The sequence below is a fragment of the Pezoporus occidentalis genome, unplaced genomic scaffold, assembly GCF_034315485.1.
Source record: "Pezoporus occidentalis ecotype Australia unplaced genomic scaffold, CSIRO_AGI_Poc_V1 ctg280, whole genome shotgun sequence".
Lineage (NCBI taxonomy): Eukaryota > Metazoa > Chordata > Aves > Psittaciformes > Psittacidae > Pezoporus > Pezoporus occidentalis.
The window spans coordinates 394050-420888 of record NW_026914719.1 but is presented as its reverse complement, the minus strand read 5'-3'; the positions used below and the strand labels follow the sequence as shown (position 1 = coordinate 420888).

Genomic DNA, 26839 nt, shown 5'->3' with positions numbered 1-26839 from the left:
CGGTTTCCCGGGTGGGGGTGGGCCTCGCGGAAACGTTCTCCGGTGGATGAAGCGGTAATTCGGGAATTGGCGCCCCTGTTTCTCCCGTGCACGAGCCCTGCCTGGCTCTCCTGCGCAGTGTCCCTGCAGGCCGTGCTTTCATTAAGCAAAACGAAGGAACATAGGTAAACCCTTCTGAGGCGCAGGGTGACCTGCCGTTGTCCCTGCAGAGCAGCAGCCCGCCCCGTGTCAATCAGGGTAATTGCAGCTCTACTGCTTATAAAGTCTTACAAGCTCTTACTGTGGACGCTTTGTTCCATTCCAGTGGCTGCAAGCCCGGTGAAATGGGGCGAGCGACGATCTCCCTGCCCAGATTGCCCTGATCTTCCTGTGTGTGTTTGGAGAATAGACAATACTGTGGTAGGCCTTGCAGTATCAAAGAGAGGTATGTGCTTGCTTTCAAGTACATGCTTAAGACTTCATGAAGTCAAGTGCTACAGGTTAAGCATGTTTTTGACTGGAGCCCATTGTGTCTTCACCAGGTTGTAAGTACAGAATCATAGAATGAATCAGGCTGGGAAAGCCCTTTACTCTCATCCAGTCCAACCACTTCCAAGGCCACCCCTAACCCATGGCACTGAGGCCTCGTCTCCACGTTGTGTGAACACTTGCAGGGACGGTGACTGCAGCCCTGCCCTGGGCAGCCTGTTCCAATGCCTGAGCACCCTCTGGGGCAGGAATTGTTCCTCAGCTCCATCTAAACCTGCCCTGGGGCAGCTTGAGGCCGTTTCCTCTTGTCCCATCCCTTGTTCCTTGGGAGCAGAGCCCAGCCCCTCCTGGCTCCATCCTCCTCTCAGGCACTTGTAGGCAGCCATCAGGTCCCCCCTGAGCCTTCTCTTCTCCAGATTAAAGGCCCCAGGTCCCTCAGCCCTTCCCCATCACACTTGTGCTCCAGGCCCTGCACCAGCTCCGCTGCCCTTCTCTGGCCCCGCTCCAGCACCTCAATGTCTCTCCTGCAGTGAGGGGCCCAGAGCTGAACACAGGATTCGAGGTGCGGCCTCACCAGTGCCCAGCGCAGGGGCACAATCCCTGCCCTGGCCCTGCTGCCGCACTGGTGATTGTACAGGCCAGGAATATCACAGCAAATAGGGATTTGTGTTTAAGGAAACATTGCTTTTGACCTCAAGTTTGAAGAAGATGAGTCTCATTTGCAGTCCTGTGCAGGACAAACGTATTCTGTTTTTAAAACATTTTTCCACAGCAAAACCCTTGTCTGTGCAGCATAATAGTGTGGGACCCTGTCCTCTGCTGCTGCGAGCCATCACTGAAGTGCAAATAACGGGAGTGAAAAACTGTACATTACCACTGCTTGCATCTAACAAAGAACTACTTCTTGGTGTGCCTTTTCAATACCTTCACTTTGCAAACTCTAGCATCTTCTTAATTTTGCTTCTTGATTACCTAGCCTTGAAAAGAGGAGATGGTGCTCAAAGATGTCAGCTCAGGCTTCAAATGCGTGGACTGGTTATAAAAAGCTAATGAAAGAAATGGCTCTTAAATTCATCTGTGAAAGACATTGATTTATCTCCTCTTTAAAATGAGGGAGAAGCTGTGCCCTAGGGAAGGTGTTTGAGACTTGCCTACTACTAAATCTCTGTGGTTTAGAATGACTGGGACTTGTGTATGTGTTGGTGGATGTCTCACAAGACAGTAAATACTGCACTGAGTTGCTGGATCAGAAGTAGCAGATCTCAGTGATGCAAAGCATTAGACCTATAAAAACTGATCCTGGTGGGTCAGGAAATTAAAGATGAGGAGAAAACTTAAATCCCAATGATTTGCCAACCATATCCTGGGTTGGCATGACCAGAAGGTCAAAGGAGGTAATCCTGCCCCTTTACTCTCACGAGACCCCACTTGCAGCACTGTGTGCAATTCTGGTGTCCCCAACATAAGAAAGACATGGACCTGTTGGAGCAAGGCCAGAAGAGGCCATGAGGATGATCCCAGAGGAGGCCATGAGGATGATCCCAGAAGAGGCCATGAGGATGATCCCAGAAGAGGCCATGAGGATGATCCCAGAAGAGGCCATGAGGATGATCAGAGGCTGGAGCACCGCCCATGTGGAGATAGGCTGAGAGTACTGGGGCTGGTCAGTCTGGAGAAGAGAAGCTGCATGGAGACCTCAGAGCAGCTTCCAGTGTCTGAAGGGAGCTCCAAGGATGCTGGAGAGGGACTCTTCATCAGGGACTGCAGTGATAGGACAAGGGGTGATGGGTTCAAACTGAAACAGGGCAAGTTCAGGTTAGGACTTAGCCACAAGTTCTTCCCTGTGAGGGTGCTGAGGCGCTGGCACAGGGTGCCCAGAGAAGCTGTGGCTGCCCCATCCCTGGCAGTGTTCAAGGGCAGGTTGGACACAGGGGCTTGGAGCAAGCTGCTCCAGTGGAAGTTGTCCCTGCCTGGGGCAGGGGTTGGAGCTGGATGATCTTAAGGTCCTTTCCAGCCCAAACCATTGTATGATTCTATAGTATTTTTACTCGAAACTTAAACTGCATTCTGAGTAGAGTGTCAACTGCCTACTTGCAGACTTTTTATATTTACTCTTTCTTAGTTCTGCCCATAGCAAAAAGTATGTTGCTACATGTCACCACCCTTCTTAAATGCACTTTTACTTGGTAGCTCTGGATTTGAATTTATTTTCTGCCTCAGCTGTTGGCATGAGAACTTTGTCTTAGATCTGCTCTTGCACTGGCCTTTTACTTTACTCAGTATTCACTTTGGGAAAGCACAACTTACCTATTCTGAGAGACAGTGATTGAATTCAGATCTCCTTCCTGGTGCTAAAATTCTAAGGAACACAAGTCAGTCATTTTCAGTATTTAAAAACCTGAATGGTATCAGATACCAGTTTTATACAGCAAGTTGTGGCATTTTAACAGCCACAGATTTAGCTGCTCTCTGTATGATTCAGACTCAACCTTTTTTTCCCCAAGATTGGAAACAAGGAGAATTCAAACTGTTTCCTCAGCTGTGATAAGTTTATGGAGAGTGACTGTATTTAGTTCCCTAAACACAGCCCTGCTTTTGGGATCACAAAACAGAGGGGTGCTGCTTTTCCCTAGGAAAAGTAGGAACAAGACAAATAAGAACAAGACAAGTTCTAGAAGGACCTGGTATTCCTACAACTGATTTGGCAACTGATTTGTTTGATCCCAAGAGCAGCATGTCTTTCATGGATTTCAGTCTCCAGAGCCTTGCTTATCCCTGCTGTAACTACTGGCTTCACAGGACTTACTTTGGGCAAAAACTTACACTTTTTGGTTTGGGTTTAGTAGATACTTCATCAGTGATCCTGTTTCTTTCTTCCAGTCTCAGTGCCAGGAAGGTGTTTCTGGTGGTCTCCAGCGTTTGCTGTTCCTCTGTATGTGCCTGACTCTGGTCAGAAGGAAACCATGGCGCTCAACGACACCATGGGCACTGGCAGGCAACCAGCAGCTTACAGGGTCCAAAGAGAAATACAGACTGAGGAACACTTGCAGGCATACTATGAAAGAGAAGTGCCCTCTGCCTTGGGGAGAGACCTACAAATCTCAGGAAAGAACAGACGGCTGTATTGCAGGTGAGTTCAATGCTAGGTTTTTATCAGGGGTAAAGAAACCAAGGAGAATCTTCAAGCTCAAGTGTAAAAAAAAGATGCTAACTAAAATGCTGAAATGCACTGATTGGTAACCAAAGCAGAACACCCAGTTACAGCAGCTTCCACCTGAAGCATGCAAGACTGCTGCACTACCAAAGGTGGTCTTTGCAATCTGCAAAAGCGTCTGTTCACTTCAGGATTATGACAGAGAAGGATAGATGAAGTGTAAAGAGAAACTGCCAGCAGTTGTAGTTGTATCCATTGCTTCTGTCAGACACAGGCTTTCATTTGCTGTTTTCTGATTTATGCCTTTTAATACTTCTTACATTTCAAGAGCCTTTTTCGATTCCCTCTTAGCTGAGGACATGGAAGGTTGCACCATGGTATGATTGAGATTGATTGAACTGCTTTTCATTATTTTGGAGCTATGTTCTTGTGTTTCTTGAGGAGAGTGGGTGAGGCCAAGGTACTGATAAGGCATTAAAGCTTCCACAGCCTCATTTTTCTATCTGACACAATTCTCTTTTGGGCATTTTACTGGTAATAGAAGCATCTCCTCTGCCATAGGAGTCCTGCAGACTCACCAGAATGTAGCCTGCAACTCCACTTGGCAGTGAGACTCCTGTGCTGCTTTGTTGGCAGCAGAGGAGAATTCCTGATGTTCAACCAGCAAGGGAAATATAATAAAAAATAGGATGCCCATTCATCACCTTCCCCTTTAGTTTAGTTTGACATAGGAGGGGATTCTACCCCTCTGCTGCGTACTGGGGAGACCCCCCTTGCAGTCCTGATCCAGCTCTGGGGCAGCAGCACACAAGAGAGGTGGAGCTGTTGGAGCGAGGCCAGAGGAGGCCACGGAGATGCTGTGAGGGCTGGAGCAGCTCTGCTCTGGAGCCAGGCTGAGAGAGCTGGGCTGGGGCAGCCTGGAGAAGAGAAGGCTCCTGAAGGGGAGACCTGAGAGCAGCTCCAGTGCCTGAAGGGGCTGCAGGAAACCTGGAGAGGGGCTTGGGACAAGGGATGTAGGGACAGGCCAAGGGGAATGGCTTTAACCTGCCAGAAGGGAGACTGAGATGAGCTCTTAGGCAGAAGCTCTTCCCTGTGAGGGTGCTGAGGCGCTGGCACAGGGTGCCCAGAGAAGCTGTGGCTGCCCCATCCCTGGCAGTGTTCAAGGCCAGGTTGGACACAGGGGCTTGGAGCAAGCTGATCTAGTGGAAGGGGTCCCTGCCCGTGGACAGGGGTTGGAGCTGGATGAACTTTAAGGTCCCTTCCAACACGAACCAGTCTGGGATTCTATGACAAGTATCTCAGTTTTCTTTCTGAGTCTTTTTGTATCCAGAGTGGACTGTCAATGGTTATGGCTATATCTACTCCACATAGTCCTCCTAAGAAAGTAAATACAAAATCTCTGATTCATCATTTATCTGGACTTTGTTTCAGCATTTACACTGAACATACACTGAAAATTAAACTGTCTTGAGACCCTGGCAGGACTTGAGACTCAAGTCTACTATGGGTGAGGTTCCACAAGGTGTAGTGAGCTAATCTATCAGCTTGCTATACCAGGAGGGACAGGACCACACAGGGAAAGGAAGGTAGGAGAGCCAGACCTCTCTCTTTCTGTATAACTAGCTCTTACATCAGCTCAGCCCCATGTGGGACTGCAGCCTAAAACTGTGGGTCATGTCTGATTTACACTGCTGTAAAGTAATTTCCTGGTGATAAGTGAAGGCAAATGGAGCCATGGTTTGAGTTGCTATTGTGTTTTCTACTTTTCACTTACCAGGAAGACTTGTCATCTAGATTAATTTCTGTAATAGTGAGATTCTTCAAGTTGTGCAATAGCCTTCTGTTCCAGTGCTGTCTTTTTAAATACAAAAAAAAAAAAAAAGAGTCAGAGAAATAAAATGACTTGGTCAAAAAGGTTGAATTGTTTAGAATTATGACATGTGGTCTAGAATTAAAAGTCTGTCCACCCAGAAACACCTGGTGCAATAAAATAAGTCTTGCCCAGCTATCAGAGGGAGAATTTTGCTCTAAAGTCACAGCTAATATTATTGGAAACTTTATCATTGCACTCAATGCTAAATAAGAAAATCTCTTTATTCTCTCCTGCAACTTGTCATTGAAGAACTGGGTCTGCCTTGCTACCTCATACTCTTTTCCCTGTTTCTTTTCCACTTCCCTATCTTGTGTGTTTCCTCTGTTCTCCATTTTGTATCTGCTTGTCAGCCCGGTGTATAGTCACCTTTGACAACAAAGTGATGTCGCCTGGGTTCAGTCCCCACAGCCACTGCACAAGGCAGCCAGGAGCCATGGGCAGACGCTACATCACTTATATTTGGGTTGTAAATAGAAAATCACCAACATTGCCAAGGGATTGAAAAGGGGAAGAAGGAGCATGGGGTCATGGGGTTAGTCAGTTTACCTACTGGAAATTCTGATTCAAAACCATATCCACAAACTAAATCACATAGGCCAAGTCCTGCTTCCATCCCCTTAGTCAATCATGTCATACAGGAAACATTTAACTGGTTTTTTGGAGATGGGGTAGGTTTGTCTATTTTTGCCACCCCCGATGTGGTGTTTATATGCTTTTCTTCCAGATCAGGACAGGAGGAATCAAAACACCATCTCCTATTTGTCTGTGGTGTTAATGAGGTCAAGTAATTGATACATTCAGTGCTGACAGACTGTCATATGAATGCACATGAGAGTATTTGCAGTTCATCTGAATGGCATGCAAAAGCAGGGGGGTGCCTGTGTAGGATCCATGTTGGGTGCCAGCTGGATCCATGGGAGGCTGATGCCTATGTTGTTCACAGGACACCGTGCCTGCAGAGAGCTACCACAGCTGTGTGGTTTCTGTGCAGAGCGTGAGCCTGTGCAAAAGCACTGCAGAGACTGTAAAAGATATTGCCTGTGGCTTAGCTTACCTGGGTCTTTTCAGATTCTCTTGGAGAAGGTTCAGAAAGATGATACTCATGATGTTCCCTATCCTGAACTGGCTGTTTTCCTATCAATTCAGAGAATGGATCATGAGGGATCTACATGCAGGCCTAAGTGTTGGGATGTTTCAGATTCCTCAAGGTAGGCAGAGAAAAAAAAACACACTAGTTTCCTTTGGTATATCATGCTTTTCATAATCTATCTTCTGTGTGTGCTTCTGTTCTGTCTAACATCATCAGGTTGCACGGGAAGTTCCTTAAATCATTAACCTCTTTATTTGCATATTTGCAGATCTTCTTTTCTATCATCAGACATTACATGGTGTCATTTCAAGGACAGGACACTACTCAAAATACAAACTAATAGCAGCATTTTCCTATACTTCACACAAAATAACACGGTCTTTAAAATCTGCCTTGCAAAATCAGGTCTATTAGATACTCACATGCACAGTCCCCTGCTAATAGGTGGCCTAAATGAAGAGTGGTTGCCCAGAGAAGCTGTGGCTGCCCCATCCCTGGCAGTGTTCAAGGCCAGGTTGCACAGGGCTTGGAGCAAGCTGCTCTAGTGGAAGGTGTCCTTGCCCATGGCAGGGGGTTGTAACTGGGTGAGCTTTAAGGGCCCTTCCAACACAAACCAGTCTGGGATTCTATGATTCTGTGATTTCTAGTTAGCAAGGGCCGTGTTGTAAGACAATAGCTGTTGTCACTAACTGGCCTGGCTTTATCAGGTCCTGAACTGGGATTTTTGTAAAGGTTGTCAGGTTTTTATCAGCAAAATTTTCCTTTAAAATAGTAACCAAAGATAGAGCACCTTCCCAATGTACTTGATTTTAGAAACAGATCTTTGCTTTCCAGGGCTTCTGGGAATTTGGCTGACCAGGTTACCTCTGCCAAATACCAATGGCTTCCTTTCTGCGTTCTGCTGCTCCATAACATATGTTATATTTGGGACTTCACATCATATCTCAATTGGTGAGTTTTGTTTTGTTTTGTACTATGAAATGTTTCTACAGGACTTGGAGACTATATTCCGTGCTGCTTCAAAAAGCAGGTGAGATACCCTATCTATATCATGTAAGAGGCGGATGCTGTTTAGGTGAGGTGAGAATCCAGGCCCCAAGATTCTCAGTTCATTGTTGTTCCACTTCTGCAGCTCATCTGTAGTGAGAATTCCACCAAGTCAGTCACGCTTCAGCTGTGAGGTCCTTTGTACCTCTGAGGATGTGTTAGCTCCTGTGTCACTCACACCAGTGCAAGGGAGATGCTGGAGTGTCACATACACAGCTCCTACATAAAGAACCAGTGGAAGCTTCTTCACATTTACCCCCAGGATGTGAATAATGATTTGGCTTCTGGGCTTCTGCATGGTCTTCTACATGCAGTTCTTGACATGACAGAACTCTTGATTTGTTCAGAAGCTAGTTTATTAAAATGCTATTATTTGTGAGAAGGCCTTTCATGTTATCGTACTATGTGCTTATGTGGAGCTGTGGCCTCTTAGATAATGTTGCAGATCTTTCTCTCTTTTTCACTCTTCCAGGCAGCTCAATTTTTTATACTTTACATTAAAATCTTCTTGTTGTGCATCTGACAAAGCGAAGATTTCATTTGTAAAATGGTAGGAATCTCGAATTTTCAGACAGGACTTTGAAAACTTTAGGTACTTACTCAGAAACAGTAAAAATTGATGATACATATTTGGAATATATATATATGAATGAGAATAGACTCTCATACTGCACAGGCATATGGTGGAGGGAAGAGATGGTTCTGTGGGTTTAAGATAAAGCTTTGTTGCAACATGTCATGCAGTTCCATTTTCTGTTCTGTTCTGTTGGTTCCAGGCTCATTCAGCATCCTAAATATGGCAGCAACAAACATTCTGAAGACTCTTAATTTCAACCAAACCTTGTCCTCTAATAGTTCACCAGACAACTACTCAGACCCTTCTCAGGCCTTGACACTTAGTGCATCAGTAACATTTTTGACTGGCATCATTCAGGTAGAGGAAGAATCTATTTTATATCCTTAATTGATGTATCCTTATGTGCATTCTTCATACAAATGGAAGGATTGGAACTGCTTGCGTATTTGTACCACAAAGACTGAGCTCAGCATATTTCAAAGTGGGACAGGAAGATCTGTCTCTTCCTGTCATGCTGTGTGGAAAAGAAATGGTGGGTTTAAGATTCATGTGCTCTGCAATATGTGGATGCTTATGTAGTCCTGCATAACTTCACACACTTGATGTGAACTGCTCCTGCTTTGGTTTGGCAGTGTCTTACTTAATAGTGCATAATGAAAATGGTGTGTTCAAATAACTGTCCGTCATGTGTGGCAGTGAAGAGTCACATGAAAACAAGAAGAGTGGGTTTAAACATTGAGAATTATATCACATCTCGCTTCTCATTTGTTCCATGCAGCTGCTGCTGGGCTGTTGTTGCCTGGGGCTCGTAAAAACATACATGCCGAAGACTCTCATCAATGCTTGCCTCACTGCAGCAGCAGTGCATGTCATTGTAGCACAGCTTACCTTTATTTTTGACATCGTGCTTGACATCCCTGCGAGGCCCCTGGACATTTTCTGTGTGAGTCAATTCATTATTAGTCAAAGAAATGAATGTTTCTTGGAAGGGAAAGAAAAGAATAGCTTCAGAAATGGAAGGCAACTCCATTCTAATTTAGTTGCTAAGGGATATTTGTGCCAGGCTCAGCTGTGGTTTACTTCACCTTCCTGGGGGCTTGAACTATATAGGGAGCCTATTGTGTGAGATGCAAGAAGAAAAGGCTGTGTGCATATTTTAATTACTTACATAGCTTTAGAATGTATTTTCAGCACCTCTATAATTGTAGAAAGGCAAAGGTTAGAGGAAAAGGTACTTTTTTCCTCAATAGATGATCATGGGCAAGCTGTTGGGCACACAGTATCTTTCTGACAAGAAAGCAGCAGACTCTGAGCTAAAGACAAGTTAAAGCTAATTCATTCTCATTTACTTTAATAATGTCAATCAGCTTGACAGGAAGGTTGTGTAGAAGAGAGAATGACAGTAGTAGATCTGAGCTATTTGTGCAAATCTGTATCTGCAGATAGACAAGATAGATTTCATTTTTAACGCTTTTATGCTCTTAGCATCTCTCTTTTTCTAACTGAAGATCCCACGGTTATCAGAGAGGATGAGTTCAAGTGTCAGGGCAGCCTATGTCAACCTCCTGCAGTATAAACATAGTTGTAGTATCTGCTCTGATCCGCTCTGTGATGGTTCTTTTTCAGAATCTATATCATTTCTTCCTGGCTATCCCAAAGGCTAATGCCACCAGCATATTGCTATTTTTGCTTAGCATGGCTGTACTACAAGTCACCGCATCACTCAGGATAGTTTATAAACGTAGTCTTATGGCATTTCCTATGGAGCTTCTCTTGGTAAGTGATCTTCAGAATGCCACTGAAATAACACAACTAACAGAGCATATAATATACTTTATTTCACAAAACATTTCACATATTCCTTGCACACCGAATCTGTGCTGAAGTCCTTTAAATACCCCTACAGAATTAACTACTTTTCAGAGATTGCGTACAGCTTCATGAGCAAATGCTGTCTAATCTCTGGTATTGTGTCTTGTTTTCTTTCCCAGATTATCACAGTCACCATTATTTCTAATTGCATTCGTCTTCACGCTGAATCTAATAATGCTGTGATCAGTATGATTCCTCAGAGGTTAGTTATCTCGCTGTTTATGAGGTTGTACTTTTGAGATAAGAAAGAGATCATAGATGTTTCAGCCTGTTGTTGAAATCTGACATGGGTTGATTTTACTGGCACATACAACTAAAGGAATAGCTCTTCAAGAGTTTTAACTGCATCAGCATTTCCAAGCATATGTAGAATTCAATCAACATTTTTCTGCATTAGGTTCAGGTTTTGTTTAGCACACAGAGGAAGGAATTTGCATTTTGTGTGAGGTACAAGTCTTACAGACTGAGAGCATCTTGTGTGGGGTGCAGGGTGCTTGTGATTGTGATCCTGGATTTGGAGTTACTGTGGACAGAGCTCAGGTCTAAACTCATCTGTTTTCTGATTCTGCAGGTTTCTGCCTCCTGCAGTGCCAGATGTATCAAACCTGAACAAGGTCATACTACATGCCTTCTCCATTGCTATTGTAAGCTATTTCCTCCTTGTTTTTGTTGGGGAGAAGTATGCTTCACTTCACAGCTACCGTATCGCCAGCAATCAGGTGAGAACACAACTACACGTAAATTTCCTAGGAGAAGAAACAAGCTGAATTTGATTTGCAAAGCCACTAACTACCTGACAGTGGTAGAAATGCAAATGGATATGCCAGATGATGGTTTTGTAACAACTTGTTACCCTTTCCTATGGAAAGTGGATGTTGTAAGCCAATAATATGAAGGCAAAAACACGGCTGCCTTTGACCAAGAGGCTGTTGTATATTCACTGGGATTGGGATGAATCTCATGCACATGTAGTACTGTAACTGACCATGGAGGACCATTGCTCTCACGAATCCATGAGACTGTAAAAGCATAATAGCTGGAATTGTAAATGGCCAGAGCAGCTGTAGTTGTTCTCTGTATGTGGCTGCTATCCCAGTATATGGATTCTCTGCTTAGTGATTGAGAGGCTTTTAAGCTAAAACCATATTAGCTTCCAGTGTGCTAGAGTTAGCATTAGGTGTTTTGCATGTTTAGCTTGTTATGATGGCATTGGATCTTTACTAGAATGGAACTAAGCCAGTAAGGAAGCTGACCTGAGTTCCCAAAGCCTCTGGGGATAAATGCAAAGGGAATGTCTTTTCCACTCAGCTTTTCTCCAGGTGCACTATGCTGCATACTGAGATTTGCCATTTGGCAGCTCAAAAGTCAGTGCTTCATAGCTTTGGGGTTCTAGGTGGGTTTCTTTGAAAAGAGGAACTGAATTGTTTGGCCCACGCAACACTCAGCTGTATTTTAAGAGAGGTCCTTTAGCCCTGCTTTCCAGAAGGTTTCCTGAGCTTAGCAGCACAAATGAGCAACCAGTAAGCGTGAGCAGAAGGAAAGGAATTCCTGATAAGCTACTTCTATGAAGGTAAGTCACTTGTTTGGGGTTTGCTGTGCTTCCTTCTGTGTCTGTTTTACAGGAGCTCATAGCTGTGGGGCTATGCAATATCTGCAGCTCATTTTTCAAAAGCTTTGTTGTTAGCTGTACTATTTCTGGAACTGTCATTCAGGAGAGGACAGGTGGAAGGACACAGGTGAGTTGGGTTTCCAGACTTTACTTACAAGGAAGTAAATGATTCCGCCAGGCCTGTCTGATGTGGGATTTCTGTTCAGTTAGCAGCAGCGATTGGAGCATGTGTGATGCTGGTGATTGCGCTGAAGCTAGGACACTTTTTCCAGATGATACCTAATGTAAGTGAACCTGAAGTAGTTCCAGCAGCAGCCTACTTACTTTTAGGCATACAATGAAGGTTTTTCTAAGCGTAATATGAAGATTTTTGTGGATCATTAAGGATTAATCAGGCTCTAGAGTTAATCATTTTCAGGGATGGGCCAAACCAAAGCAATGACTCTAAACACTCCTAAATTTCAGCAGGCCAGCATCTTAGGTAATAGGTATGTCATCTCTCTCCCATCTCTCACTAATCAGTACAAGCTGAGCTTCATGGCCTAAAACTGCATTGCAATTTCACTGCCAGTCTCAGTAAGTTTAACATTGTGTTTCACTTCTAGTTTCACATCTTGAAGCGTTTGCACATCTGTGTAACAAATTCATCACTATAAGCAGTTCCAAGATGGGTGCTTCAAAATCTTTAGTGTAAATAAAATTTTTCAAATGGAAATTTGGGTTTAGTAGCTCTGATTCTATCTCAGTCTTTGAGGTTTATTTTAAAACCATGGAGTCTTAAACTGCCTTCTGTGGATTTTGCACTGCCAGTCCAATACACATAAGCATTTTGTTATTGTGGATTATTGACTGTACTCAGTTTTCCACTTTCCCCTTAGATTTTTATCTAGACTTTCCTTTTATTCAGTAAGTTTTCTTAGGGAACCAATTCCTGACATTTTTTTCCTGGCCTCCTTGTAAGATGGGAAAATAAATCCCTTTCCCAAAACCAGTCGATAAAACAGAATTTAACCATCTACTTCCCTTCAGTCTCCTCCTCTTTGCTAAGAGTCTGTTTCAACAAATGGTGTCAGACAACTTCTTAAATCTGGCCATGAACTGCCTGTGCTAATTGAAACCATTCTTTGAAACAGCAACTCGCAATGCTGCAGATAGTGTTGGCCTTTCTCCTAGTGCTGCAGAAGTACTCAGTAATGGAAACTACACAGAGCATTGCAAGAGGAAGTCCAAGTTGTATTGGCAGAAATAATTGTGAAATCATTATATGTTGGTTTCAAGTTGGTTTGCAGATCAGAGGAATGTTATACATATCTATAAGTGTCAGCTGTGATAGATCTGCTGGAGGAATGTTTTTAATTGCAAGAGGATCACAGAATCATAAAATCATAGACTCATAGAACCATAGAATGGTTTGGATTGGGAGGGACCTTAAAGCTCCTCCAGCTCCAACCCCTGCCACGGGCAGGGACCCCTTCCATAGAGCAGCTTGCTCCAAGCCCCTGTGTCCAACCTGGCCTTGAACACTGCCAGGGATGGGGCAGCCACAGCTTCTCTGGGCACCCTGTGCCAGCGCCTCAGCACCCTCACAGGGAAGAACTTCTGCCTAATGTCTAATGATGGAAATAAAGCTATGATAAGATTTGAACTTCAAGCAGGTTGTCATGGGTATCTGTTCGTGGCTACAAACAAAAAAATAACAAAATAATAGATGTTATTCTTTTGATTTGCACAGTGTATCCTGGCTGCTATTGTGGTATTTAACGTGTCCCCTTTTCTTCAAAATTTTCGAGACATCCGCATGCTGTGGAGACAGGATATGTATCATTTCGTAAGTGCCAAGAAAACCACCTAGGATTTGGGATGTGTCTTAAAGGGAGAAATGGATGTTTCACGAGGGCAGGGCAAAGCAGTGGCCATTCCCTTGGGAAAGGGGTCCTTTGAAATATGTCCTGAAGAAAAGTGTATTGCTATCTCTTCAAATCAATTTTCAATTCGTTCTATGAGGGAAAAATTATTATTTCTTCCCAGATCCCTTAAGAAGGCAACTGTCAAGCCGCCAGACAGAGTCGCATGCTCATGTCAGCTCTTGTGCAGGATTTCTCATAAAGACCCTCAATATGATGCAGATTTTCCTAACTATTGAGGCCCTGATAAAACGTCTCAAGATTTGAACTGGAATTTGCTATACTTGTTTGCAGCTGCTTCCAGGACTGGGTTGGTCTAGATGTGCCAACAAAGTTTTTCACATATTACCATTTCCAGGCCTTTATATTGTCTGCAGTCTGTAAATGCTGGGGCTGAGTTAGAGATAATTTTTCATCTTTTTAATGCTCATGTTCTCTCTCTCTCTCTCCTTCAAAGGTTATTTGGCTGGTAGGTTTTGCTGCAGTGCTTTGTTTTGGTCTTGATATGGGTTTAGTGATCGCCACAGGATTCGCGTTCCTCCTTATCACCATTAGGTTACACAGGTACTTATAACTTTTAAAACAAAATACTGGGGTTTTTTTGAGTTGATGTTTTAGAGAGAGTTATACATGTGACAGTGAAAAAGCTGTTTCATCTTCATCAATATTTAAGTCAGGTCATTCTGGATGACCTACTCATAGAATCACAGAATCATAGAATCATAGAATGGTTTGGATTGGAAAGGACCTTCAGATTGTGCAGTTCCAACCCCCTGCCAGAGACAGTGACGCCTCACCCTAGACCACATCACCCAACGCTCTGTCCAGCCTGGCCTTGAACACTGCCAGGGATGGAGCATTTACTACTTCTTTTGGCAACCTGTTCCAGTGCCTCAGCACCCTCACAGTGAGGAACTTCTTCCTTACATCTAACCTGTTGCTGTCACCATCCAGTAAACTCCTCAAGTTTATGGTCCCTTCTTCAGGTGTTTCATGCTCTTGAAGGCGGCTTATTGTACTGTAGGCATCAGCCAGGAGAGGTGATCTCTATACACACTTGTGTAGGGATAAAATGAGATGTACCTTTATTTCAAATACATTCCTCAGTCTTCACTGCCATCTACCAAGTTGCTTTATCTTCCCCGTCAACTCAGTTTGTGATAGGGGAGGGAAGTTATGTCAGGCATGCATTACTCAGTTTATTAGCTGCTAATCCAAATGGGAAAATCATTCATAAATCCAAGCCACACCTCATGAGATTTGCCATGATAGGGAAGTGCTTCTCTGGGTAGGCTGAAACCTCTCAAGCAACATGGAAAGAGTTAGGAAGTAACTCAGTTTCTGCAAATACTGAACTGCTCATGACCTGATCGAGAGTGGCTCTGTGAGGATACCTCCAGGAAGACTTTCAGTTGCTGTCTGACACTCACTGCATTAGCTCTGCTCAGTTATGCTCTTGGGTTTGCCTTGGCATTTAATGAGCATTGTGAAAGGGCATTTCTGCAGCCACAGTTCAGTTAAGTTTCCCTGTTGTCCATAGTACGCTCAGGATACATTAGTGCTTATCAGTTTCCTACCAGTGAAGGCATTATGCTCAAAAAAACATGGGAAGTTATCTGCAAACAGATTGCCTTGAATAGTGTCTTGACAACAGTTTTCCATAAACCAGGGTACAGTCTTCCAGTTCCCCAGCAACCAGCCAGCCAGCCAGACACATGTTTATTCTACTCATGGCCCAAACTAACCAGAACTTGCCCCAGAATCATGCAGCACCATTAGCAAAGCATGGTCCCCAAACCAGGAGATTCTCCTTCAAGGCAAAACCCTGAGTTAATGCTTCTGCATGAGCTCTGGATCAGATCCAGCCTATGTGCAGCTCCAAGCACAGGTTACAGCTGCCTCCACCAAATGCATCTTTGAGGAGAGCTGTGGGGAGACTAAAGGGAACATGCTTTCTAGTGTAATAACAATAACCCAAATGTTCCAGTGGTAGAAATGGGACATTATACACTCTTGAGGACACCACTGTGACTGAAGGCTGTGCTTGTGTAGTGCTCCCCTACTCAAAGAACCCTGAATATGAGTGAATAACTTTTTGTACTCACACCCTCTAAGTTACAGTTGGTGTATCTAGTGGAGAGGAGAGAAATGGAGATCAACCTTTTGGGAACAGATGGTATTTCTTGGTTCTCTGTGAAAACCTAATAAAACTCTTGTTTCAGGATGAAGACGGTGATGCTGGGACAGATTCCGAACACAAATATTTATAGAAGTTTATCCGACTACAAAGCTGTAAGAGGAAACAAAAAAGAAATGTTCCATCTTTCTCTGTAATCCAGCTTCTTCCCTTCAATACCTGGGGGTGATCATTCAGAGTCAGCTCATTTGATTCAAAAATCTGAAGAACACTGAAGTACTTGCAGTGTGAAGTGATGCACATACCTCGCTCAGCCTGCTCAGGCCTCTGCAGTGCCTTGTCCACCTCTGCTGCCTCCATGGTGGAAGCTGCTCTGCTGTCCTTTCCAGAGCTGTTTGGCATTTCTTTTTTTCTGAACTGCCTTTCTCAGTCTGGTTTTGTCCATACTGCATGTGTTTTCACAGTGGCTGTGCATGTACTAGACTGACTCACAGGTTCTCCCAGTGATGGGAAAACAGGCAGGGCCTTTTTAACACGTTCTTTTCAAGACCTGCACCATGCAGAGGTAGGCAATACAGCAGTAGAGCTTTGCCTTTGCCATGTGGGTACATTCCCATTGCTATGCTAATGGTTTGCAAAAAATAGACTAATGTAAGGACAAGGTTAGTAAGACAAAGATATAGTGTATGTTTTCTGTGATGAGCATTAAAAATAATTTCCTTTATTTTATATCAGAGCGGCCAAGTGTCAGCTGTGATAGATCTGCTGGAGGAATGTTTCTAATTGCAAGAGAATCATAGAATCATAGAATGGTTTGCATTGGAAGGGACCTTAAAGCTCCTCCAGTTCCAACCCCCTGCCCCAGGCAGGGACCCCTTCCACTAGAGCAGCTTGCTCCAAGCCCCTGTGTCCAACCTGGCCTTGAACACTGCCAGGGATGGGGCAGCCACAGCTTCTCTGGGCACCCTGTGCCAGCACCTCAGCACCCTCACAGGGAAGAGCTTCTGCCTTAGATCTAACCTGAACTTCCCGTTTCAGTTTGAACTCATTATGTGTGTTCCCAATGCCACTGCCAGGGTAGTCAACAGTGAGACCAGCCAGACTCCATCCTTAGGGTAGCACCCTGCAGGCTACAACACAGTCAGTAGGGGCAAACCAGCTTCTGCTGATTACAACCCTAACAGATACAACTTTTGTTTTACAGGCAAAGGAGATTGAAGGAATCAAAATCTTCCAATGCTGTTCTTCCATCTCTTTTGCCAACATGAATTGCTTCAAAACCTATTTGTTGAACAAGGTAAATACCACTTTTTCAGTCAGCAGAAGTTTTATAAGAACCTGCATTAAGGAGATAAAAACTCAAATAAATCTGCCTTTCTTTTTCAGATGGATATGAAAACAGTGCCTCTAGATGTAAGTGAAATGAGGGCTTTTAGTTCACATCGTCTGGCTGCCACTACAGGGGGAAGAGAAGATCGTACATGCTTTTGTGTCTATGATCCACCTCTACCTCCAACTACGGTCAGCTTTAAGAGTGTATTTATCTAGTCTGTTGCTCTGAGGTGCCTGGTTTTACATTACTGAAGAAACCATGCTTAACTTGCCAGTACAGCCCCAAAGGGCTGTACATGTATATATAAAGTATATATATATTTGCTGTATGAAAATAAGCAACTATTACCACTGTATTTCTCTACATATACTTTATGTGATAGAGTAATAGTAGCTCATCTTACTGGACAAATTTAACAAGCAGTTGAAGTATTCAACATATTCTCTTCACAGCTACAAGAATTAGGTGCTTCAGTAGGGATTTTCTTATTTCTCCCTATAGATTGAGGAACTCCCTTGCTTATGAGGAATTTCTTCCACTGCCAAGTGCAAGTACAAAATACCTCGGACAGCTATAAATATCATCATAAGATTATCATGTTTAGAGGATTTCTCATATTTGTAATTGTTCACTGTGCATCTTCTAGAGTCACTCATATCAAATACTCTTTATTTGAATTCTCTGAAATGTCTTAGAAAGGGACTTCATGGAATGGACAGTCTCCAGAAGATATTTCCCAAGCAGTTACATGTGATTTGTAAAAGCCATTGTACAAGAAATGGGTTGAAAGACAGTGGTTAGGAACACATCTGCGACACCAAGGTCCTTAGGAAGTGGATGTGGTAGATAATTTAACATCATCTTCTGAAGTACAAAAATGCAGACAGTGGCTTTTCCTTTCTTGCCTTAGAAAAAGGAACTATTAAGAAAGAAGACATGATTAAATTGGTTTGTTCTGTAAGCAGCTGCCGTCCAAGAAGCAGATGAATCAAAGGTCTAGAGAACTCAGCCAGTAAGGGTCAGCCTTCTGTTGCCCAGAAAGGCAGTGGTCACAGGCCATCTTTTTATCTTCTTTTCTTTTCTGAAAGGTAGAGGTCACAAGTATTCCAGATTCCAGTATCACAGGCCACTGGAAGTCCAGGCCATTCCAGTATGGAAGAATGAGGTACCACTGTACTATAGGGTGGCTGAAGGCGCTCTGCTAACCACATCTGAGCCTTGCCCAAGATGACTTGCTACTTCACATACTCTTGTGTGTTTGTCCTATATTTAGTGTTATTTCAGATGTGTTTTTTACCATGAGAGAACTATTTTAGTGCCTAAAGGGCCAACAAGAAAGCTGGAGAGGAGCTTTGGACAAGGGCCTGTAGGGACAAGCCAAGGGGAATGGCTTTAATCTGACAGAGGGGAGACTGAGATGAGCTCTTAGGCAGAAGCTCTTCCCTGGGAGGGTGCTGAGGCGCTGGCACAGGGTGCCCAGAGAAGCTGTGGCTGCCCCATCCCTGGCAGTGTTCAAGGCCAGGTTGGACACAGAGGCTCGGAGCAAGCTGCTCTAGTGGAAGGTGTCCCTGCCTGTGGCAGGGGTTGGAGCTGGAGGAGTTTTAAGGTCCCTTCTAACCCAAACCATTCTATGATTCTATGATCATACGATTTACAGCACTGTCTTGCAGCAGATAAATTCCCACCTCCTCAGCCCCATTCTCCACCCACTTGTGCACTCTCTGTTTTCCATCTTAGATACTATATAGAGAGAAACTGGTGAAGCGACATTCCACAGACAGCCAGTCCTCATCATCTTCAGTGAATTTGGTACGTTGGTCGAAGTATGGAGACAAACTCAGCTCCAGGACGTTGCTGGTGGGAGCTGCTGATGCATCCCCAGACTTTCACAGAGGGGTTAGGACTGGAAGGAATGAGCAGGACAGAAGAGCCTGCCAGGCACTGGGCTCTGCAATCGATAATTCCTCCGTACATTTTGATCAGGAACAACAGCCACTGCCCTGCCCAGTGCACACCATTATTTTTGACTTCAGCATGGTGCAGTTTGTGGATTTGACAGGTTCAGATTTACTGCAGCAGGTAAGCAACCCAACTGCGCAGAGATGAGAAACTTGAAGTTTACCCAATGTCTTGTGCTTCTTGTTAGCCTAAAATTTCCTGATATACAACAATCTGCACCTCTTCCAGCTGACCTTTACAGGCACTAGATTTATCCATGAAGTTTCAGAAATCAATAAATTCCCACTTTATTTTTACAAACAGAAGCCCCACTATGCATACATGAGATGCAAACCCCTGTCCTCCACTGTGACCAACTCTAGAATCATGTAAACTAAAAAGGCATTTATAAAAATGTCTACTTTGGGTTTTTTGCCATTTTGGCTGTTTATTTTTGCTTCTAACTGAACAATTAAAAAATGCTGTCCTCTCAAAGCATCCAATATAAACCCACCAGCTGTCTTCTCCTAGAGTGATTCTGATGTTACTAAACCCTGATTAGCCTTTTCTTTGACGTATGCCTGGGACTTTAAAGTCTTCAAGTGGGGATCCGAGCCAATGGAGATGTATCTATAGTAAAAATAGATGTCATGTGGATGTGCTTCTCAGCAAGATACAGTTCCAGGTGGATTCTTAGTCATCTCCCTCAAACTCTGTAGCTCAGAGTTTTTGTTTAATTAAACACAAATAAAAAGATTTGTGTTTAATAATTCCCACCTATTGGGAATAATTGCGGACTGAGCCAATGCCCCCAAATCCTTGAAGACTGACTTGCTACTCATTAAATGACCCTTCCACTGGGGAAGAGGGTAAGTCAAAGACTTTCCAGATTCCTTCCAGCCCCATGATCTGAAATTCTGTGATTCTCTGAAATAGCAAGTTTAATTGACTTATTAAAACCCCCAAACCAACTTTGAGATGTTTTAATTACGAAGGGTCAGGGATTGAGAAAACGATGAGAATCTATCCTCTCTGAAATCTGATTCCTTTCACACCAAGTTAAAGGACTATATATGATATATGTAATACAGATGTACATATATAGAGAGATATATAGATCTACAGAGATATACAGATACCGATACAGACACAGATACAGGTACAGATGTAGATGGCTGTTGAATGCTGAACTCAAAATCAGGATTTGAGATACAGGAATAAGGGTTTTCTTTGGAGATAAAACACTACAAGAGAGGCTTTATTTCCTTGTTTATCTTTCACCTTCTAGTGCACTTGTGTAATGAGAATTGCTCTAATGCCTGCATGGAATTCTTTCCACAGATCATTCATATGTTTCACAATATTGGCATTACAGTCCTTATAGCTGGCTGTCACTGTGAGTACAGTATTTGTTTACTAACATTGACTTATCTCCAAGGATAAGTTTTAAACTTAAGTGAAATGATTTAGCTGTACTGCTTGGTGTGATTTTGCTACTTTATTTATTTCCCCCATTTTTTATAGCCTCCATGGTAGCAGACTTTGAGAAGAATGATTTCTTTGACAGCTGTATCACCAAAGAAAGGTTCTTTCTAACTCTTCATGATGCTGTGCTGGCTGCTTTGAACAAGCATCAGAAGCCAGATGAGCTAGACCATGCTGTGAGAGAGTTCGCTGAAGGACCACCACCTGAACAGCAAGAGGTAGAATATTTAGCTTAACATTTAAGCCCTTTATGTTGTTAAATTATCCTGTCTGTAACTTAAACCTTGTCATGTGGCTGAGGAAATAGGGCAGAGCAGGTGCTCTTTTGGATTCTCTGGTTTTTCACAGGTACTCACCTTTTTGCATCCGTAATCCCATTTGTTTATTTGAGCCCTGTATTCCTGTTTGGGGAAAGGCATCTTTGTGTGTTGGCTGGAAAAGCATCCAGCTGAGTTTTGAGGCAGGGAATGACTCTTGCATTTTAAATTGTTTCCATTTCTCTGACAGAGCAAGGACCCTGCCAGGCCAGAGCAAAAGCTCCAAGTGTTTTATTTCCAGAGGTTACTACACCAGCTCCCTTGGGGCTGATGGGGAAGTGAAGGACAGTGCTAGCTTGACTTCCTGAAGAACTGAAGTTTATGCACATGATCTGTCTGTATTCTGCAATAATTTTTGAGCTCTCTGGCTGTCCCAGACAAGTTTGAACAGGGCAGAACAAGTTCCAGGAAAAGCCCTTGTTCTGAGTAGAAGGTTCCAGTAATTGCTCCACCTAGGGAAAGAACCCAGCTGTGGCTATGTGTACAGCCAGGCTGGGGTCCTATGGCTGAAGGAACCAAGAGTGAAGGCAAAAACCAACACAAAAGTGCAGGAAAACAGGGTTCTCAAGTCTGCTGCTCATGGCAAAACTTGTTTAACTCCCCTGTCCTGGCATGGCTTCGAGCAACCTGGTCTAGTGGAAGGTGTCCCTGCCCATGGCAGGGGGCTGGAACTGGATGAACTTTAAGGTCTCTTCCAACCCAAGACATTCTACGATTCTATGAATAGTCTACCGCAAGGATGCTGACCTTCTGTGGTGTCACCCTCTAGTGTATATTCACCAGTCTCCCTTTCCTGGACATGGACGGGAGGGTTGGGAGCAGCCAGCAGGCAGGAGGTGACAGTGGATGGAGCTGGGCTGGGGTGTGCATGAGACCCCCAGCAGTGCGCTGCTGTGGCCCCTTCTCACTGCACACAGGATGGTGCTTTGGCACAGGAGCTGCACTTGAACAGCTCAACAGCTTGGCCACCCCCTACAGTAACATTTGTGTTATGTTTCAGAGGAGAAGTTTGCTCTCAAGGAAGAATAAAGATCTTTTCTCTGGAAAGAACTCTTACAACAAACGCTGGCATGAAGATGCCTCATGCTCAGCGCCAAATGAAGCAGGTCCAAGCTCTGTCCAGCAGTATCATACTCAACCTTATCAATCGGATTTCCAGGACCCAGGCTGGGTGAGGAGAGGGAAGTAGAGCAGCAAGGCCTGAATTGCAACTGCTGGAGAGTTGGGATTTCAGCAGAGAGAAGAAAAGTACAGTTAAGCAACAGTTCCGGTGATTTTTATGAGCTTTTGATCCTCTTTTTCTTTTTCCTGTTCCCGAGTTCTTAAAATATACAGCCTAATGCCTCCTGTAATTGTGCTGTTCTAAACAAAAAGCAACATTTATGTTATTACTTGCAAGTCTTTTCCAATAGATATTCCAGCCAGCAATGCTGAAAGCAGAGACATTTCAATGTGTGAGATAATTCCTAGTTTTGTAGCTAATTCTAGCAAATTATTTGCACTTGTTTTCTGAAACTCTGAAGAAGTTTAAATGTCCTAACCTAGCACTTCTTAGGTATTTATTGCTGGTTAGTAAGTTAAATTAATCTGCCATATTTCAACATGCAGGCAGTTTGAGTATTCTCAGATGCATCTGGAATGATGTGAAGCTTCAAAGAAAACATTTTACTATTACTCTTCAACATTATTGTCTGCCCTAACATGACATGGTGTCTGCGCATTATTTATTCCTCAGTCCCTTTCTAATCCACCAGAACTAAATCCCAGTAAACAATCTAATTTTTTTTCATGTTTTTTTAGTCCTTTACTGAAATGGTTCAGAATGGGAGAATATCTTCACTTTGTTCTGAAGAAGCAGGAAAATTGTAGCCTTAGATACAGTTAGCACTTGATAAAAAACTCCACTTAGTTGTATTTTCTGGAGATCAGCCAGAGTTGGATGCAGTGATATTAGTACAGAGGCATAAGGCAGGATTCCCCTGAAAGCAGAAGAGTTTTATACCAGCAGTACACATCACAAGGCTTCACCCTGCCCTCATCTGTAGGATTATCCCATAGCACAAACCGCCAAGGAGCTGCAGGTGAATTAACTTCAGCTGGATGCCCTGCACTGTGTATAAATACCATCCAGACCCCATTTTAGGGCAAAGTTGGGTTTAAATGATGTATCCTTTGTGTACAGATCCTGGGCCCTGGGCTGAATTCGTTAACGTGTGAACAGATCTGGCTTTTGCTGCTGGTCATCATGTGGTTCCTGGACGTGCAGCAACAGCAAGGTGGCTCCTCTGAATTCTGCTGCTCCTGGCTGCTAAAGTTTAGCAATAATACAATGGCTAATAGTAATATTAGTATTAAATTGTCTGTAATTTATTCCAGTGAGTTCTACTAATATATATATATTCAATTTAAATTCTTACTGCTTCCAAGCAGTTTCTAGAAGGAAGCCACAGCACTGCATGTGAAAACTGCAGTGGTGAAGGATTTTAGTGCACATTACTGTGTGGAGCTGCTTACTGTAGAGGAAACTGAGTCCTGGAACTCTCATACCTTTTGGAATGAAAGACAGGAAAAACTGAAAGCTCAAATGGTATTGAGTAATTCTCAAACCACATATGCTTCCCTGCATTGTTTTGGACAGTGGCTTTACGCCAAGGTCCTCTGGGCTCTGTTCAAAACAGAGTAATACAAAACCCATGAACAGTATAGCCCTAATTTCCAGATTCTGTTGGCTCTCCTACAGCAGTCTTGATTTAAGATGAAATGGCATCCCAAGCTGTTGGCAACATAGAAAGTCTCTGTTGCAAACTTAAGAGTTGTTGGTGGTTTTTTGGCTCATTCAGCAAAGTTTTGAGTTTTACCTCCCTACCCCAGGACACCAGGGGACAACTCAGACGTCAGTGTTCAAATTATGGGTGTTCATGTTGCAAACCAAGTATCTTGCTGAGAAGAATTCCAGACAGTCCCAGTCCTTTTCCCTGAGAGCTGTGCAGTGCCATACCCCTGCTCCCGCATCCGTACACAAAGCTGTTGTGTTGAGCCAAGCACAAATCCCTGGACACAGGCTGTGAAATGACAAAGCACGTACTCCATGGCCAGGAACTTACACCTCTGAAAAGCCACAAAGTTGGGGTTCAAAAGCCTGTCTATAATTAAGTGTTTGCAGGCAGCTTGACGTTCTCACTTGACCTACTTGCAACAGCTACGGTTGTTCTGGGCACACAGCAACTTCTTCATGTCCTTTGCAGCCTGTGTAATGCCACAATGTTTTCGTAGCAGGAAACCCAGACAGATCTCCCATTGCACTGAACTAGAGGATACAGATCCTCAAACATACACATTATCATTGCAGGTGGTGCAAAGCATATATAACCACCCACACCCCCGTTGTTTTATTATTGTCTTACTTTGGTGTAAATGGCTGGAGGGGGAAGCTCAGGAGTCACACAGAGCATGGCAGAAGCAGTTCTTGTGGCCACGCACTGTGGTGTGTGACACTGCACAGGAAGCAAGGAGGAAGGACCAGACAAACTAGTTACGTATGGGCATAGTTTGGGGCATTTATTCTGCTTTAAAAACAAGTCCCAGGCTGGTTGTGGAAAGATGATTCTGTCTTTGCTAAGGCCTGGCCCAGCAGCCTTCTGGGGGGGTGCCCCAGATTGTGTTTTTGTGTCCCAAATCAGAAGAGTCATGGAAGAAACCTGGCAAGAGCATGAGTGCTCAGTAATAACTTGCCTCTGCAGCTGACCTGTGCACAAGGTCCTTTGGGCTGCAGCGTTCACCACAGTTCCCTACTGTTGAATGGAATATGATACATGTCCTCACACTTGCCTCACCCCAGGGTTTTCCAAACACAGCCACATGCCATCTCTGATGTCCTCACGTGAAGAAACCCAGCCTAGGCCAGCAGCAGCGCAGAGCAGAGCCGGTGTGAGCATACACCAACTGTCAGGGACAAGCACAGAACAGCTGGAGGGCTACCTGTAGATCATCATTACTCACACTGCGACTTCTCTGAGGTGGGAACTTGCTGTACAAGGGGGACCCCATTGTTCTTGAGATCTTTCTGCTCAGTTACTTTGAACGCTGCAGCTGTGCTGAAATTTGTCCCTTTCTGCTGCCTCCCCATCACAAAATCTTGTGATTTCTCACATCTCTCCTTGCGGCAGAACAGATGCGCTGAACATCTGGTGCTTGTAGTGAGGAATAGAGCAACAACTACAAATTAGGGAAAGGGCTTTTTCCTGTCTTCCAAACGCCACACAGGCACACCTGCCCCTCCGTGGAAACATTCATAACCTGGTACCATGGCACGTGGAGGTGCCGTGTCAGGAATTAACCCAGAGGAGCCGCCGTTCGGGCCCTGGCCACAGCCGGTGCCCGGGGCTCCCTCTGCCGACAGGAACGGGTGGCCAGAATCCCTGCCAGAGCCTGACACAACGTGGAACGTGCTGGAACGGGGCTGTGGGGAGTTCTTAGGAGTAAACTAATGATAAGCAAAGCTACAGGGAGGAATAGAGCTTGCGGGAGGTGTGAGGTGAATGTACAAGCACCTTAAAACACGGGTTCTTTGTTCAGCACTTAACAGCTGAAGGCCTGAATGGCCCAGTTGCTGAAAAGTTTCATATTTTTCATGGTAATTACAAAGTAATTTAATATTCTCTCATTCTAATGGCATTTCACTGTGAAAGGCACACACCTTCCAGATCTCCTCAGTGCAAAGCTTGACAGGCTGAGGGGCGTGGGGGAGGCCTCCGGGCACCCCGCGGAGCACCCTGCGGTTCACCCTCTGCTGCGTGTCCCCCACAAGGAGCAACCACCACCTTCTCGGGCCGGATGACAAGTCCTGGTGTCATGGCCCCGCCACTGTTCTTCCTCCCATGGGGCACCTGGGGTGGGTTACAGATTCACAGAATCATGGAATAGTTTGGGTTGGAAGAGACATTCAAAGCTCATCCAGTCCACCCCCCCTGCAATGAGCAGGGATGTCTTCAAGTAGACCAGGTTGCCCAGAACCACATCCAGCCTGGCCTGGAATGGCTGCAGGGATGGGGCATCCACCACCTCTCTGGGCAACCTGTGCCAGTGTTTTGTCACCCTTATTGTAAAGAATTTTTCCTCACATCCAGCCTGAATCTTCCTCTTTTAGTTTAAAACCATCACTCCTCGTCCTGTTGCAAGAGGCCCTGCCAAAAAGCCTTTCCCCATCATTCTTGTAGGCCCCTTTTAAAAAACTGAAACTCTGTAGTTCCTGACCACCATGACCATCCATGAGTCCACCTCTCCAGCCTGTCCAAGTCCCACTGGATAGCTTCTTGTCCCTTGGGCATGTCAGCTGCACCACTCAGCTTCGTGTGTATCCTCTGCGAACTCGCTGATGGTGCACTCAGTCCCACTGCCTACTGTGTGCAGTGCTGGTGTCCTCAGTGTAAGGAGGACATGGAGCTGTTCGAGCAAGGCCAGAGGAGGCCACGAGGATGCTCAGGGGCTGGAGCACCTCCTGTATGGAGCCAGGCTGAGAACACTGGGATTGTTCAGCCTGGAGAAGAGAAGCTGCAGGGAGACCTCAGAGCAGCTTCCAGTGTCTGAAGGGGGCTACAAGGATGCTGAGGAGGGACTCTTCATCAGGGACTGCAGGGATAGGACAAGGGGTGATGGGTTCAGACTGAAACAGGGCAAGTTCAGGTTGGATCTAAAGCAAGAAGTTGCCTGCTGTGAGGGTGCTGAGGCGCTGGCACAGGGTGCCCAGAGAAGCTGTGGCTGCCCCATCCCTGGCAGTGTTCAAGGCCAGGTTGGACACAGGGCCTTGGAGCAAGCTGCTCTATGGAAGGGGTCCCTGCCCGTGGCAGGGGTTGGGGCTGGAGGAGCTTTAAGGTCCCTTCAACCCAGACCACCCCACGATGCGCGCACTGACGCCATCCACCACACACCTCCCTGTCGAACGCCACCGCGCGCGCAGCGCTCACGTCACAGCTGCCACAGCTGCCACAGCCGCCGGCGGGGCCCGCGCCTCCCGCGCCTCCACCACCGCCGCCGCC

At 44.8% G+C, this 26839-nt stretch overlaps 1 protein-coding gene across 4 annotated transcripts; it reads left to right on the top strand.

Moving 5' to 3' along the window:
- The first annotated feature begins 169 nt into the window (after positions 1–169).
- SLC26A8 (solute carrier family 26 member 8) lies at positions 170–22588 on the top strand. 4 transcript variants are annotated; one of them, XM_062625599.1, is made up of 20 exons: positions 170–424; positions 3349–3598; positions 6564–6703; positions 7420–7536; positions 8409–8566; positions 8988–9152; positions 9836–9985; positions 10201–10283; positions 10653–10800; positions 11704–11817; positions 11897–11974; positions 13423–13518; positions 14052–14158; positions 15817–15886; positions 16936–17028; positions 17118–17252; positions 18802–19143; positions 20344–20398; positions 20527–20705; positions 21805–22588. In XM_062625599.1, exons 2-20 carry the CDS (start codon positions 3432–3434, stop codon positions 21991–21993), a joined length of 2586 nt encoding a protein of 861 aa, XP_062481583.1. In that variant the 5' UTR covers positions 170–424; positions 3349–3431; the 3' UTR covers positions 21994–22588. The 4 variants fall into 4 exon arrangements, with proteins under 4 accessions (XP_062481583.1, XP_062481584.1, XP_062481586.1 ...); XM_062625600.1 differs by lacking the exon at positions 21805–22588 and adding an exon at positions 20995–21644; XM_062625602.1 differs by lacking the exon at positions 21805–22588 and having other exon boundaries at positions 20291–20398; positions 20527–20664.
- Positions 22589–26839: the final 4251 nt, after the last annotated feature.

Coding starts and splice junctions, on each gene's coding strand:
- SLC26A8 (XM_062625599.1), top strand. CDS start 3,432: ATGGCGCTCAACGACACCATGGGCACTGGCAGGCAACCAGCAGCTTAC. Junction 9,986..10,200: donor TTCCTATGGAGCTTCTCTTG/GTAAGTGATCTT, acceptor TTTCTTTCCCAG/ATTATCACAGTCACCATTAT. Junction 11,975..13,422: donor TTTTCCAGATGATACCTAAT/GTAAGTGAACCT, acceptor TGATTTGCACAG/TGTATCCTGGCTGCTATTGT.